At 38.5% G+C, this 16932-nt stretch overlaps 1 protein-coding gene across 1 annotated transcript; it reads right to left on the bottom strand.

Moving 5' to 3' along the window:
* Nucleotides 1–926: 926 nt before the first annotated feature.
* On the bottom strand, nucleotides 927–16239 carry LOC145913277 (prestin-like). The gene is made up of 17 exons (XM_083000875.1): nucleotides 16080–16239; nucleotides 9153–9430; nucleotides 7872–8086; nucleotides 7422–7502; nucleotides 6581–6745; nucleotides 6110–6222; nucleotides 5743–5865; nucleotides 5429–5576; nucleotides 5064–5177; nucleotides 4149–4322; nucleotides 3507–3683; nucleotides 2980–3088; nucleotides 2717–2810; nucleotides 2156–2345; nucleotides 1668–1722; nucleotides 1273–1394; nucleotides 927–1082 (listed from the first exon to the last, which is right to left on the bottom strand). The coding sequence occupies exons 1-17, from the start codon at nucleotides 16166–16168 to the stop codon at nucleotides 1068–1070; spliced, it is 2262 nt and encodes a 753-aa protein (XP_082857001.1). The 5' UTR covers nucleotides 16169–16239; the 3' UTR covers nucleotides 927–1067.
* Nucleotides 16240–16932: the final 693 nt, after the last annotated feature.

Raw genomic sequence — 16932 nt, 5'->3', positions numbered from 1 at the left:
TAGATAAAGGGTCTATTCATAAACTTCTATGTTTTAATGTCTACGGCTAAAAAGGTTCCAGGTCTATTCTTGTGGCGTTCAGATTCGACCTAGACCAATCAATGGGCCATGTTCGATACGATTAAATGTCACAACTGGTCCTACGAGTGGGTGAACCATAAATAACTTTTTTTTTTACCACACCAGGATTTGAACCCAGGATGACCTACGCACGAATCGTTTTTTTTTTCTTCTTGTTATATCGGTCTGGCGCTCGACCAATGCTGCCAATCATCCGCACTGTAAATCTGAGCTCTAGCGCCTCAGTACCCCCCTAAAACATGTACCAGTGCAGTCAGTGGTCACGCCGGGATTTGAATCCAGCATATCCTGGCCACAAATCCCGATCAGGTATATGGGTCGGGCGCTTGATTCATTGTTACTATAAAACGGATTCCCATGTCTCTAGCGCCTCTATGCACGTGGAAGTCAGCAAAACGAAGAACTTCCGGTTGAAAATCGCGTGAAATTGTGTGTCTTTGCGGTAAAAAATGTCCCAGTTTCAAAGCACATGGTTATATTCAAGGGCCTCTTTTTGACATTCAAGGACCGCTAAACGCTTATGGCACCGACTGTGCCTCCCCTTATGTGGCCTCTGACTCTATATCACAACTTTACTGGTGGTGATGTGGCTTTTACGTTTGCAGACGATCTGATATAACGGCAACACTAATTTCTACTCTGTGGTGAGCTGAAGATGGGACCCCAGCTTCGTCCTTAGGTCTCAACATTATTGGCTCTATTATTACTTTTGACTTCTGTTCTATAGGTCTATTAATAAACACAGTGGCAAATATTATTTATCAACTAGCATCTACTTGCGTGAATAAAACGCATTGCAATCAACCTAGACGCGGTGAGATTAAAATATTAAATACCACAACGGAATGTACAGCACTTTATGAATAACGAGCAACACATATTTGGTACTGATTGATACAAAAAGTACAGTAACAAAAAAGCAGTGAAACTACATGAAGTTAAGCCGGTTGAAAGGATGCATATATGCGAGTGAAGAAGAAGCACCTTCAGGGCGTCTTGGTCTGTAATAAAGTGCGTCTATTAGTAGATAGTAAGGGTTAACAAGTTATTTTAGAGAAAACCCAAGTCATCAGTCGTTATGTTGTTTCTGATAACGACAAATAGCAAGGTTTGCGTTGCATTACAGCTAACATAGGTTCGGTGCTGTTGTCAATATCAGACCTGCGAAAATGACAGCGATTTTGTTTTTACCTCATTTTTCACGTCCTCTTTGAACTTAGCGTATATTGCCGCGTCGTGAACACTGACGAACTCGCTGTCTCTGCCGGCTATGTCAAAATACGATATGGCGTCCAACGAATTTCTGACGTCAACTGCAACAGTAGATGATTTCAAGAGAAACGTCCAATCGGTTTGATACTTTACTATATAAACTTTATACATATAAAAAAGTATATAAACTTTACATATAATCCCATTTACATCACAAAGAAGAAAATATTGTTGACTGCAATACCCTCCTTTTATTACACCATTACAGTACTTCGTCAGGGCAAGTGCGATGCTTGCTTGCTTTTGTGTTATGCAATGTTAGTTAACTGTGTATTCAGCAAAGCTTTGAATTCAACTATGTACTTGAAACTTACGGCAAACGTTGGCGAGTAGCACGGTAATACCAATCTCCTTGTAACTTTTACATAGCTGCGAAAATACAGAACATATTTACAAAATTTTACAGTTGAACAGAACCTTTGGACCGAACAACTAATTCAGAGCACTTCTCGGCTGAGATATTAAATTAAAAGAGTTTAATTTTCGCAACACAGTGTATTAATCCACAATTTATACACTTCATTGTGAGATATGATATGCTACCTATTTATATTTTAGCACTGGCAAATATACTGGGACTTATTTTTTATACTATGTTTGACAAAGTCTGTAGGCTATATGCTAAAAAAATTGTTCTTTTACATCTATTATTTACTATTATTTATTATTTATCTACTCCTTAATTTTATTATTTACTCTACTTCTTTTTGCCGTTATTGTTTTTACGTTTCGATTCGTGAAATTATAGCCTAGAATTTTAATTGCAAAAGCACTTCTAAAGAATAAGAGAACAGCCACGAACCGCCTTAAGGGTTTTCATTCCGACAATATCAATGAAGGTGAACGCCGAACAGTCGACGACGATCGAGTGGAGAGGTTCAGCATTTTCGTCGTCACACTTTCTTCTCACATATCTTCCGTCTTTGTACGCTGAAGAGTCCTCGCTGCTCGCTGTTTCGATCGTTACGTTTGCGCTTTGCCGCGAGTGCTTTCTGCAAAAAGTCGATAAAGTGGTTTAAAGAAGTTGATATCCATGTAAATGTTGTAAATAAATTGTGTTGATAAAGCTGTCCTGGCACAAAATATCTTAAAAATTCAAAAAAAATATATGTTGACAACGTTTTGTCTTGCCATCGTAAATGTGGGTGCCAGAGGAACAAATTTAACAAAGTTCCAATGCCTGCCAGCAATGGTAGCAGCAAAAAGGATGTTTCAAAATACTGAACTATACGATGGAAAAAGCAGTTGTTTGATGTTGTATCAGTGCGACAATTCTTTATTGTTTATTCGTGGGATTGGTTTGATTGTTTGCTAATTGTTTAAATGGCAAGAAGAAAGATTATGGAAATCAAATTTTTCCAACCTTTTCGAGAAGCATGAGCTGCTCTGAGAATTTCTTTTCTTTTCCTCTGCCGCACGGCGCTCTTTTTCTTTTTTAATTTCGTTCATCACCATATCTGTCCAATAGAATGCCAAGTCGTTTCAAAAATATTGGCAACATATTGTTACATTTCAAAAACTTAGTATCAAAACACTACTGGTCAAGAGATACGTGTTGATTTTAATGGACTGCGCAAAAATGGTTTTCGCAATTTTATCGGACGCAGGTCGGAATTAGATTCTTACCTGGGTCCACACCAGTAGCTTGAAACAGATTCGCTTTGAAGAAATCCCGGTTGGCGTAATACAGAACGGAATGGAACTTGAATATCACAATGCCAGGGTACGGACTTGCCTGAAAATACAACAATTTATTGTAACATCTCGGCGAATACATTGTTGTCTATAATTTGAAAAAGCAACAAACAAGTAAACGACAGAAAGGTTTCTTTTTGTTTCGAGTTCGTAATATTTGTCAGCTTCGTAATATGCTTTGATCCAAGTTCGTAATATTAAAAAAAATGTGTAAATCACTGCTTTTTCAAAATAAAACCGTCCAACTCTTATTCAACATTAATGTCTGAATAAGAGCGTTAAATTCATTTTTGGCCACACTGTGCAATTCGGGTCATGAGTGCCCTGGGAACGAATCCCGGTCAAAGAACATACGACCTATATCCCGTTTGCTTAAAAAATGGCGCCAAAACAAGCAATGCACCATATAAATGGGTACAGAAGACAGTTTGTTACAATAAAACAGACACGGGACTGACCGAGACGCAGCTCTTGCAGTTTCTGTAGATATCGGTGCCACTCACACTCCCCATGACTTCACACCTCGGATGTTGGGTTCGCAGGATCACTGTTATCATGGAGAAGACGACCCCTATGAGGAGACCGATGTCTACTCCAAATAGAAGAACTGCGAGCAGGGTGACAACCCATACTGCCTGTAGTAAAAGCGTAAAGTTCTAATTCATTTTCGTTGTTAGTAACCGATTCCGGGAATCATTCCCCATTCCCGACCCATAGTTGCAACGAATTCCACCCTTTGCTTTTGACGAAATTATGGGGAAACACTTTTTTCTCTTTTTTACGTTGTTTTTACAGACACTGAAGATGCTTTTCGCGAAATATGTTTGTTTCACACGAAAGTCAATAGATTTTAACCCAGAAAACATATTTTCCCATAATTTTTGTTGTAGCTTTAATGTTAATTGATGAAGTTTTATGCAAAATTCCAAATCTCATTATGGTCCAAAGTAATCCGTTATGATACACAAATATTAGATTATAATTGATGATTTAGACACAATTTTCCACAAGATTAGCTGAAAATCATAGTCAAGCAGACGAACGAAAACTAAATATCACATATACTTGAAAGTCGTTTTTAATATATTAACATTGCTTACACAGTCGACTCTGGACATTTTGTATAGTGGCTTGATCATTGTGACTTGCTGCAAGATTCCGAACAAACCGACAACAATGATGCAACCGAGCACAGAACGTGGAAGGGGTTCGAATATCGGTCCAAGCACAAGGATTGTAATCAAAACAATTACAACCGATATTATGCCGACAACCTGAAGAATAGCGAGTTCTATCATTGAAATACAATATCTTGAAAACAGGTCAGTGCACGTCTATGATTAACACATGTTACATGGTTTTGTGTTACAATAAATTAACCGCAAGGTGACGCCTTTACCCAGGAGTGGGAAAACCCGTATATCAAAAACCAAGAAGAAGGCGGGTGATTGGCAGCATTGGTCAAGCGCCCGACCCATATACCAAGAAGAAAACCTGATCGGGATTCGTGCCCAGGATATGCTAAGTTCAAATCCCGGTGTGGTAAAAAAAAATAAAAAAAAACGGTTGACAGCATTGACCGAGCGCCCGACCCGTATTCCCTGAAAAAAACCTGATCGGGATTTGAACCCAGGATATCCACGGTTCAAATCCCGGTGTGGTCAAAAAAAAATTTATGAAAAAAAAAAGAAAACCACATTTCGTGGCCAGAATATCCAGGGTTAAAACCCCGGTGTGGACAAAAAATAAATAAAAAACTGTAAACGACATAATGTGTTGTAAAAATCTAAAACCCAAAACTTTATCTGCCCAAAGGACAGAAAGCAGGTTACTAAGTCCTATATTTAACATTATTATTGCCCTCTAAATTTTTAAGGACTGATTAACCGTAGCATAACAAGCTTCATCAATTATAGTGCTACCTGAAAAATCCAACACATTGCAGTTATATTGTTAATTTTGTTGCGAATGTCATGTCTTTTCGTTGTGTGGATAAAGTAAAACTATAGGCGTACCTGCGTTTTACCGCCGGTGTTATCTTGAATTTCACATCTGGCCAAAGCTGCAGCGTTTGGAAAGCAAAGAAAAAATGACGGAATGATATTTGACACGCCGTATGCAACCAACTCCTGAAAACGTTTACAAGTTGAAGTAGGCACAAAATACACACGTTTTATATGCACATAAGTTATGAGTTCCGTACTATTTTAAAGGAAAAACAAACGCATTATTAAAACTCAATTAAACACTTGATCCCGTTGACTATTGGTCACCGAAACTCAAAAAAATTCCTTGCATGTATTTGAATATAATTTGCGCAATTGATATTTTCCACCTTTTTTTGCATATTTTGTGTAAAGTACTCAAATTTAAATTTTACCTGGTTTGAGTCTATGCCGTATCCGTACTTCTGTGCATACATTTTGGCGAGCGAAACGCTGATGGCAAAACCAACTATAGCAATGGCGAAAGCGTCACCAATAATGTTTGGCAAAATACTCATATCGGGAACCTGTGGCGCCGGCAACCTACAATGCATTGTATTAGTATGAGATAAATACTACTTTATAAAGCCATAAGTTATCAGGTGAGCGGTTCGAACCCCGTCGCAGATGTGTGTGTTAACGGTAAAAGTGCATTGTATAAAGTTTAGAAAAATTGGTTTACTTTGAAATCGCCGGATTTTTCACTTACCCTGTAGGAATATTGTCAACAACAACAACACCAAATCTCTCCTGGAACATTCCGAAATGCGACGCAAGTATCGCTATAGCAACCACTATTACTTCCGTGGGAAGCGGAAATTTCATCTTTTCCCTGAAGAATAAAATAGTTTTTTGTGTAGAAGATTAATTTGTTTGAAAACTAAAGGACTAAAATTATAATATTTAGAGAAATTTAAAACGTAAAAAAAATGTTTACTGGTATTTTGGTCGCTCTACCTCTGAGAGTTAAATGATCGAAAACCAAACATGGCAAAAAAATGGTTTATCATAAAGTTTCACATTTTTGATCAACGTCAACAGTAAATCGACTACATTTTGGTTTCGCCAAATCTTACTTGAATCTTAAGTTGATTTCTCGGCCAATCACGAGGACGATGATACAAACTATTGAAATAATCAGAGTTGGGACATGAGTGTTCGGAAGGTTGCTAAAGATTTCAATCCAATTCTGCAGTTAAATAAAAAAATATGCATTAAAAAATTTTCAAATTCGATTCCAATCACAACCGACTTGTTTTACTCCAATAAACACCAGTTTTTTGTCAATATCATAAATAAAAAATACTTTTTTGACACAAATTGGTACGTCATGAACAGACAAATACTCAAGAAGTAATAAATTTTAATTATATGTTTACACTATTACTGGCTATTTCTAATTAAACTTATTTGTTAAACGTATTCGCAGCACACAGAAAAACCAACCCAAACCATAGGTTATTGCCAAAAACATTATGATGTACATTATACAAAATGTGATTAAATAATATAAAATGTCCATGAATGCAAACCCACATAATCCTTACCCGAAAAAACGCCGCAATCCCTGAAAACGATTGCACCGAAATTCCTAAAATCGAAGGCGTTTGTGACGTTACAACGTGCATCGCGGCGCCGGTGGTGAAAGCTTTGATAAGCGGTTCGGAGAGATAAGTGGTGATGAAACCCAGTCTAAGAATGCCGAACGCCAACTATCACAAATATAAAGCAAAGTTAAACAATGAAAAATTGAAGTTACATTAGGTACCAAAATAAAATACTGTTTTTGCCGAGATTGAGTGAAACTATGACTATTTTAGTCAATTTTGTCCGATTTTGGAGGCACACATATACGAAAAAAGTAGGCAAACTACTGAATGGTTTTTAAATTAGGGGCATTTGCATTTGCTGAGACACAGCGCTCAAAATTATGCACAAATCTTTGAAATATGAAAAACCTGTGTGCGATATGGTGATAAATTAAATTGGCCCAATTTCAGCATTTTATCCCAGAAAACGCAGTTTAAAACAATTTACAATTAGGATCCTTTATTTGCGGATTTGTTTAAAAATTGGAAGTAATGTTCCAAAAAGTGTTCTTAAGCACCACCATTTGTAAACAAAGTTTGGCAGGCCAGATTGAAAGATCCCAAGGCCGGATTTAGCCCGCTGGGTCGTACTTTGCACCATTCATGGTAGAAAAATCATAAATTATCGTGAGACTAAAGGTCAAGAACAGAACAAGTCTACATGTGAAGTAGCCTCGGTTTGATTAACGCGCACATGCGGTTATATTTGCTGCGTCATTCCCACCTCCATTAACGATCAACTAACTTTGACAGCATAATGGGGAGCCCTTCCAGATTACGTTCTAATCGACCGACTAACCTGGAAGATGCCCATCAACAGCATAAGTGCTCCTGCAACGGCGACTTTCTGGGCATCAACATCGGAAAAAGCTGTAGGGGCCTGCAAAGTTTCATCATTACCCTTTTAACTGGACAACGTTCGACTACAGATTAAATTAGTGGAGAAGGCAGAGTGAAGAGTGTTTGGAATGTAAATTGGAGTTTGGATTCAAGTTAATGGGGCATGTGGACTTTGGCATATACCAGCATCATGACCATGGCTTTTCTCAGTGGTTTTATGCGAATCTATTAATCAGAACAAAATACACATCAATCAAAAAATTCAAAGCCAAGGTTTGAAAAGAAGTCATAAACTTAAACAACGCGACTATTGAAGCAGTGTAACCACTTGACTTCAAAAAATTACCATTATGTTACGAGTTTTTTTCTATTAAAAACACTATATGTAATCATACTGTAAACAACGTACAATGGTCGTGTTCCCCATTGTGTTGTTTATTTCGGGGAGTTGAAGATCTGACGTAAAGCGTGTCACCACCGTCTGCGTAAGAAGACTTGTGACCGCGAAGGTCCCAACCGAGATATGACGTGACGTACCCATCAAAGTGTACAATAGAACCGTGTAGAATGAGGTGTAGAGGCCGAACACAGGGGGCAGGCCGGCCAATAGGGAAAATGCCATACCTGAATAAAGTAGATGAAAAATAATACAAACTATACAGGGAACCAAACTTCCCCGGCAGGCTGCCGATTGATAACCGTATCTGTAGTTACTGAGTTGAACTGTAAGAATAAATTAGGCAGACAGCTCTAAATATTTTGTGAGGCATCATCGGTTTCTGCAGAGCGCAAAAACAGAAGCAACGTAAAAACGTAACTCCAAGCAAAGTTTTTTTACAGTTTTGCTCAGTAACCTGAACAAATAATATAGGAAAAATATATTTCGCCTCATGGGGACCGCCAGTTCCTTATTCAAAAATAAAATCTAAAGGTGGAATGCGGATAGTTTGAGATAATGGGACCTGGTTTAAAAGGCTCTTCTATCTCGTTTTGCGGTGCATTTTAAATGTAAAATAAGCTAGACGGTAGGTAAATTGCCCAGACCAAGATTTGACATGAATGAATGCCTATATTTCATTGTTAGAGTAACCATCGCCAAACGATTTTGGATATCTTGGAGGTTTAAAAAACAAGAAATTGGGAGGTATGGTTTTGTTTAATGTCCGTATTCTCGCTAAATGGTGACGTTGACAAAATCAACCGCCGTATGAAACGTTGCAAATACGTTGCTAGGCATAATTACATGACCAGCAGTTTTTATTACCTGCATTGGAACTCATTAACAGAGAGGTAAGCATAGGTTTCCAAAGTTTATTCGGCCGTTAAATTGATTTGTTTGTCTATGACCGCAATAAAAGTCTCCACATACTGATTGCTAACAGGTTGCTGCCGATTAGCAAAAACCTTTTTTCAAAGAAACCGCTTTTCAAAGAAATGCTAATGCGGAAAACCTCCAAAAATTTGGTATTTTACTGGGATCTATTTTTTATTTTTGTATAAACCAAAGAGTTTGCTTTAGTTGAAAACGCTAGGACGACCGAAGTGAAATCGCAAACTGTTTAACTGAAGCTCTCATAGAAGGTCAAGACATATTGCTTTCCAGGCACGTATTTTCAGACGTTCATACAGTTACCCTCAACAACAATTAGTCCTAAATCATTCGTAAAAATAAAATTATTCAAACACTCACTTTGTGGAATATGAACCACTCCGACGGTTACCCCTGCCACAATGTCGCCAGCCAACCACCCTTTAAGGTCATACTTTCTGATCCAAGTGACAATAGGAAACAGGCTGAGGAGGATCCGGCCCACAAGACCGCAACTGCATTCCTCTTTGCATTTTCGCGCTCTCTCGCCCATCGTGGGGCCCGGGGCATCCACCTCAGACCCAGAAAACTTATCTTGAAACTCCGCTTGGGTCTGAGCGGGCCGATTGATGACATAACGCGAGGTGACGTCAATGTTCCTGTCAAAAGTGTTGTCTTTATTGTTGTAACATATTTTGTGCAGCATTAAAAATGCTCGTGAACTGATCAAATGGAGCGGGTTAGAACGACCTAGTGAACTACACGATTTTTTCCACGTTAAATGATTGCATAATGGCTTCAGTTATGGCGGGGGAGTCACTTTTGGGACGTAAAGCTTATCACAACTACGCTGCTGCACTGGGCATGGCTGTTAGTTCACACAATATCAGCAACAGCACAAGCTAACCATTTAAATCATCAAATATACTCGGTCTTTGTTAAACGTGCTTTAGGTCGTGAACAACAAGACGAAGACATGAGTACTTGCGTGTTATAAAAAAAGAGGTATTCTATGAGAACAGTATCAGACCAAAATGCAACACAAGCAACAATTTATGTATTGGTTGCACTCCCTACCAGCGCGCAAGTAACCAACATGACCAAGACCTATTCCCAAGAAAGAAAACACGATATTTGAACTCACTGCTGATTAGTGGATGCAACAACCTCCATCTCCATATCCTCGGCATCGCGATCAGGCGCCATTTTCTTTGCTACCAATTCTATTCTACTTCCAGCGAACTTTGGCAAATCGCAAGGTGAGCCACCAATCGCAGGACCTCCGTTATATATCCTAATCCCAGGCGGCGAACGCACGAAAAAGGCCGGGTTCATTATGCTACTAGGCTCAGTTTTTCGAGTGCAGATGACGTTTGCTTTATTGTACATATCTTGTAGTCTGGAATTCTTAGGAATATTCATGTTCTAATTGTGCCGATTCATGTTCTGTCTATGTCGCACTTATTATTGTTATTTTTGCGAAATAAACGGCGCCTTTTAAATCTTTCGGACTATATTGGATTCAGTACCATTTGACTGACCATAGTTTCATCGCTGCTTTTTCCCGGAAGCTAATACGTAGTTTAGTACCAAACAGGATTAAAAATGATTGCAAAGTCACAATAACGTGGAATAGATTCGTCTGGCCAGTAGGCCAACCCAGCCGTGTGTAGTCACAAGCTGCACCGATTGGTTCGTCAAAGTTGCCTGTCTGTAGCTCGATTGTCATGCTTTGCTCTTTCGCTTAGATGGCACTTTTGTTCACATAGTTTGTTATTTTTCAAGTTTAGGGTTTTCGTGACTGTACAGGAAAAGATAGTCAACAATTTAAAACACGAGCATTTTAGTTTTTTGTATTCACATGTTTTATTTCACATTGTAGTTACTTGAATGTCTACACACTGTCATACCTACGTAGATTACCCTGGGGACTTTTAAAATCAGAATTGTCTTTGGACAAGTCTCAAAGTTTGCTTTAAAGTAGTGTTTCTCAACCTGCACTTGTGTACCGGCAAAGTTTTAAACAAACTTTACAGGTCCCGGTAATTTTGTAATCTAAGTTGAAATGTATGATAAGAACGTATTCATAAAAAAGAATTAATAATGCAAAAATATGCAACTTGCACCGGGAAATATCATTGCTTTAAAGTGACTAATAGTGCGTAATAAATAACAGTGCTTGTACATTTAGACAGTGTTACTCATTTCACTTTAGGCAAAGATAAGAAAACTTTGGATGACCTCATGGAAATTCATATAAATCGCGAAAACGGATTATTGACTAAAAAAAGTTGTTCGACCTTTCTGAAAATTTAATCAAACATTCCGTTTCTTAATCGATTTCGAAATGTGCTCAGAAAGTTTTAAAATCGCCAAACCGGTTTCCAGGCATTTCGAAAACTCCGTGCTCTACAGTCGAGGAGGGATGTAAACAAAGTTGATCGGATAAGTTTTCCAGCAAACAAACCCTAAATACAACACGCATTCCAAATAACCACAGCCAATATCAACTCACTTTCCAATCGGTGAATTTGATGGAAAAACAAGTACACAAGCTAAACCGGTAATAGTGATCGCTAATGGAACACAAGCAACAACACGGCAGTGGTTTCGTTAAAACAATAGAACTACTTCCAAGTGTTGGTGCGCTAGGATTCGTTAAGTTTGTCAACAACCCTAACGGATGGTGGTAATTTGGGGTAGCTGTTGTTACAGATTAGTGCCTCTTTCCGTTCTACGCCCGCACGTCACTGCTTGGTATCGTAACTTTGCTGGGGTTGACCTTACAATTTTGACAAGCCAAAGTTGTTGGCCATAGGGTTCTAGCTTGCACTCTCAATTTCTAAATGAATACTAAGAACAAGAGTGTCCGCATAAACAGTGCTCCTATGGTGTTTATGAGAGGTAAAAGTTTATTATGCTGAAGAGAGAATCGCCCACCGCGAAAGGTTTTACTTGTCGATCTCGGCTATCGTATTAATGTTATTGGGTTTGCTTCGTAACCGGGCTAGATTAAACTTACATGCTTTGCTTACGATACCAGTGAACCTAATGATTAAATGTATCATCAATGTTTAGTTTAATGTTTAACGATTCTGACCATACTTTTGACAAGATGAAGTGTTAATGGTGACATAATTAATCTATACATAAAACATTTAAATATATAAGTAACTTTAGGAGGTTTTTCTGTTGCCATAAAAAAACTACTGTGGGTTAAGCTCACTGTAAAGTAAAACGTTGAGATACGAAATTCTTACTTAAGTTGTTTAGTGTTGTGTTTGGTCGATGTTAAAGTTTAAAGTGTTTTGGTTAATTTTTGCTGGTTTCCCTCTAGCTGGATTTCCTATTCCAACTGGTCGGTCTTTCATTTATTTCCCCTCATTTATCCGATTCTTATAATTTTCCTATGCATCGACGTATAGATCGCCATATACTGATGTACGAAATGATGCGTCACTGGCCGCCAGATTTCCTAATTTGTAAAACCGATTTCACCTAATTCCTGAGATTGGACTGGGCTATTTATAAAATGAAAGGACGAAAGGAAACGTGACCGTGACACATTAGTACACGGATTGACTTCGATAGTCATCGAATTTGTATTGAGTGCTTTATCATGTCACGCGAAATCCGGGAGTTTTTTAAGCGAGTCGATTACGAATTTTGATCTGTATGCAAATTACGTGGGTGTAGGTTGAGGTCCGGGCCATCCCAAGAAGTGCTTCAAAATTGTTGAATTCTTTTAAATGGAAGCACCATAGTGCACTATAAATTTCACTCTGAAAAGCATATTTTGATATCGTAAAATTTCAGGGGGTTGTAAGTTTTGCCACAAGTTTTCCTATGAAGCAACTAAATTACCTATAGCACAACGAAGACCAATTCAAACTGTTGGCGCGTGTGTGTTCTTGAGGGATCTAAAAGCGACACTAGATCTAAAAAAATCGTCACTTTCTGTTTTTATTTTATTTTATTTTAGCACATTGTGGGTTGGATTTGCATTTTTGAGTCGTCCTTCCGGCGGTTCCGACAAAATTGCTTTGCGGAGCCTTAAGGGACCGCGGAGCCCACTATGAGAACTGCTGATCGGTTTAAATACAAAGATTATCGTTTAAAAACCACAGTTACCATTAAAGGGAAGCTTTACCTGTAGCGTACGCCCGACTTCAAGTACGTAAAACCTCAAAGCCGGCAAACAATTTTTGCGTTCACCGAACTTTTAGCCCCAGTTCAAGTTCTCCTGCAAACAGTCGGGGAACGATGTGGTTTTTACGGAAAGGGTTGGTGCTTTGTGTGACGTCGATCATCAATTAAGTAAGCGCGTTATTAAAACCGCACTTTGTAGAGGTACTTTGCGGTCCAAGCCATTATAAGGCAAAGGGCATAAAAGACGAGTTTATAATCGACCTTAATACCAAGCTAACGCAGGTTTTGAAATAGGGTTTTCGATAGTATTTTCCAATAGTTTTCTGAAAAAAGTTGACGCATAATCCAGAAATGCTCTTTTTTCACATCAAACTCACAAAAAATTAATTTTAAAGCCAAGCACCCCTGAAAGATTCGATTAAACCATGCAGTGGTTCTCATACTTTTTCGCGTGCAATGTGCTATGAAAATAATCATGGCACTTTCGACTCCCTGATTTGTTCTAATGTTAAAAGTATTTCGTCACGGTGACTGACTTAAATTGTTGTTTGCCTCCATTTTGTCTATAAAGATCCATTATCTTTGTTTAAATTGTTACTGGACGCCCTGGAAATTTAGAACGACACAAAAGCAGAACGTCGCGACGCACAAAAGTTAAGGAATGTCGAAATTTAACTCAATGACATTGAAGCCACAACCAATTATATTAAAACTGTAACTCGCACAGCTGAAACCGCACAATAGAGGGGCGCCGTATCAAACATAAGGCAAACTATCTGGATTGTCAAATTACCACCAACTTTTTAAAGCGATGAATCATTGGTTTTGAAACACTATAAACAGATTGGTATTTTCCCATCGGTAAATCACCCATAAGAGACTGTGTAGAAAAAATAAGTATTTTTTGGTTAAAGTTAGTACAATTCTCAGTATAACTGACATTTTGGTAATAATTACGCAGAGTTAATTTAACCAACGTTTCGGCGTTGACCAAGCATACTGTCGCTCTTGAAGGAGTGGTTTTTGTCAAGACTTAAATTCTGGTGAAAGAGTTGGACAACAACAAATATGTCTTTCTTGAAACATTAGTGTGCGTATTTTCCCACGGTTTACAACAACCTGGTTCTCGTCTCGCGTTTTGACACATCACGTGACTTCACAAGCGGTGTTAGCATTTCCTTTTTCCTTTCTTGTCCTTGGGTGTTCGGTGAATGTTTGATTGTTTTAACAACCCTGATAAAGTGTTGACAGGCGAAAGGTTTGTTAAAAAACTCTATTTAATTTTTTTTGGCAAACGGTCAGTTGTATTGAGAATTGCATTGTGCCAATGGCAGTAACAGAAGCACCAATTTAAGGTAGATCAGAAAACGAATTTTAAATTGTTTTAATGTTGTAATGAGTGGGTCATGTTCAGAAGAATTGCCGCAGTCTATAAACTTGTTATTAAATTACCTTTGGGCGGTTTTGTGGTGCAACGGTGACGTTGTGTAATTGCGGCCAGAGGCTATTCAACTGATATTGACTCGAACGTGCGGAACGTAAGCAAAAAACGTTGGAGTTCGTTAAACAAATATGTATTTTTGGGTGTAAATCGTGAAAACTTTATGTAATTAGCAATATCCGGAACAAGCGAGGTAGACCCTTTCTTAACGTCGCGATTTATTATTTACACAAGAAAATCTTTGTGTCATTGTTACTACGCAGGAACGTTTGTCGATGTTGGTTTACACAGCTAGCTTTACCTTTATGGACAAATCTAACAAAAGCTTACTATTGCTTGCGGACTGTCAACGTTTCCGTTTACGAGGCATTTTCATTGGTTGTGCAGAATAACACGATCTACATGCAGAATCAAACTGCTTTTTTATTTGTTTAAAGTTCTTATTTTATTTGTTCAAAGTTCTCAGAGAAAAATTTTGCATCGAGAGTTTGTCAAAAAGTTTTTTTTGGGCTTGGTCGATACTGATGATTGTTGTAAAGTGGTCGCATGTTACGATATTAATAATTCTCAGTTGTCAAAAACACATTACAGTCTTGTTATATATGACAAACAAAAACGAATTGTGGCGTGACACCCTTTAGTTGTATGTCAGGGAAGCAGATGTTTAAAGAAATCTAAGGGGTTCTGTGACTACGCTTTGACTACATGCAATGGGGCTCACCAAGCAAGGTTGAGAACCTCTACGGCAGTGTTTCCCAACCGGTGGTACACGTACCATTAGTGGTACGCGACGGCATTCCAGGTGGTACGCGAGCACCTTTCGGTAAATTGCGGAAATAGTTCAAATTTAAAAAATCGTAAGTGATCTCAAAATGTTTGTTACTTCATCCCTTAAGTTACTTTGTAACACTCAACTAGGCGGTACGTGTCGAAATTGTTTGACCTCCAAGTGCATGGTTTGGAATCACCCGCAACCAAAAAAAGGTTGGGAATCACTGCTCTACGGTGTATGTTTCTGTGTATAAATACCTCATAAATATCGCGTATAACGAACAATGGGATTCACATCCGCTACTACATTTAACGTACATTATTCGTCTTCTTCATCCTTTGAACTTTTTCTTAGTTTATGCGCCATGAGATTTGACCGCGCTGTTTTACACAAATGTAACAGTACATCCTGATCAGGGCTGCTGCATAGCAACCGAAACGTTGATATTTATAAACATTATTACCAGAGGAGTTTTTTTTGTATTGGTACATTGTGACATACAATATCAGAAACGGCCAAAATATTCGGTCTGCAACCAAACGAACGAATTAAATGCAGCTATGTTACGCCACCTTATGGCAGTTTTCTGTCCGTGGATTTAGTGGTTGTGGCGCTCCTTGGCATACGTATGCAGTACAACAAACTTATCGGGACTATAGGGAACAGAATAACCTTGATCCGAATCTCGGATCACATGAAAACTAATGATCCAAAACAAGTTAAACCATTCTATGCTTGACTGCGTTAGGTTTATAATCAATTAATATAACGGTTATTAGGCAACAACACAGCTGTATCATTTCATCCCGCCTATACAAAATAGGCCTATGTGTGACAGCAACGGTGTGCTATGACCTATTGTGTTTCCGCCGCAACCCGACTTCCAAGCAAACTAACCAGAGGAAAAATGGTTATATAATCACTCTTTTGAAAGCAACACACTTACGACGAAGTTGATCCGGTCCATTCCTCAGTTGATTTCTCTTCCTTTGTGCCTAAAAGTAAGGCTCGCTTCTGTTCCTTGTCGGAAGACATATCACAGTGCTTAAAACAACTATCGACTTTTCATTGTGAAATATGTACGTCTAATTGCACTAAATCGGCGATGCCATGCTGCAAAACATTCACACATCAGGTGATATTGTGTAAACAACGTGGGACTTTGGAATTTACACAAAAGTGTTTCGATTGAATACTCATGCTTTTACTCTGAAAGGAAAATATACACATTTCAATGTGAAGCAGTTCACTGAAAATAGTGAAGAGAGTTTAGGTAATAACCATGCAGCCTCCTGCTTATAGTCTTGTCCCACAGTTTTACGCAAATATTGTCATCGTCCTACCTGACTGTACAAGCTGCGCACGAACTTCCATGCCTTGCTTGAAGCCAAACCATTAAACACTGCGCACTAAAGGCCCGTTTACGCACGAACATAGTTTGGCACGGCACAGCACAGTCTGGCACACACGGTGTTTACACTACTGGAATAATCAAGCACGACTAAGGGATTTTCCTGTAATGAACACGAAACCGACAAGTGCAAGTGACAAGTTACGTTGATAATTTTTTAAGGATGTCAGTCTTGACTTGCATTTCTCGGCCAGCGATAAGTTGTTGCTATTGGCTGTACATATTCTTCAACAAAAAGCTTGTACTGTTTTACACAGTTAAGGCATGTACTGTTTTGCATATTTTTTTACGACGCAAGGTAACACTACAATATGCTGAACCAAACACCACAGATTAAGAAAACAAAGATGGTATAATTGAAACAGGACAAAGGTTTTCCACAGCTGCA

This window comes from Ascidia mentula, chromosome 9, assembly GCF_947561715.1.
Source record: "Ascidia mentula chromosome 9, kaAscMent1.1, whole genome shotgun sequence".
NCBI classification, from domain to species: domain Eukaryota; kingdom Metazoa; phylum Chordata; class Ascidiacea; order Phlebobranchia; family Ascidiidae; genus Ascidia; species Ascidia mentula.
Note: the sequence above shows the minus strand (reverse complement) of the source record. Positions and strands in the feature narration are given on the sequence as shown.

Excerpts from the sequence above, each read along its gene's own strand:
- LOC145913277 (XM_083000875.1), bottom strand. The coding sequence starts at position 16,168 with ATGTCTTCCGACAAGGAACAGAAGCGAGCCTTACTTTTAGGCACAAAG. Across the intron at positions 6,223-6,580 it reads GGATTGCGGCGTTTTTTCGG|AATTGGATTGAAATCTTTAG; the intron begins GTAAGGATTATG and ends ATTTAACTGCAG. Across the intron at positions 4,323-5,063 it reads ACACCGGCGGTAAAACGCAG|GTTGTCGGCATAATATCGGT; the intron begins GTACGCCTATAG and ends GCTATTCTTCAG.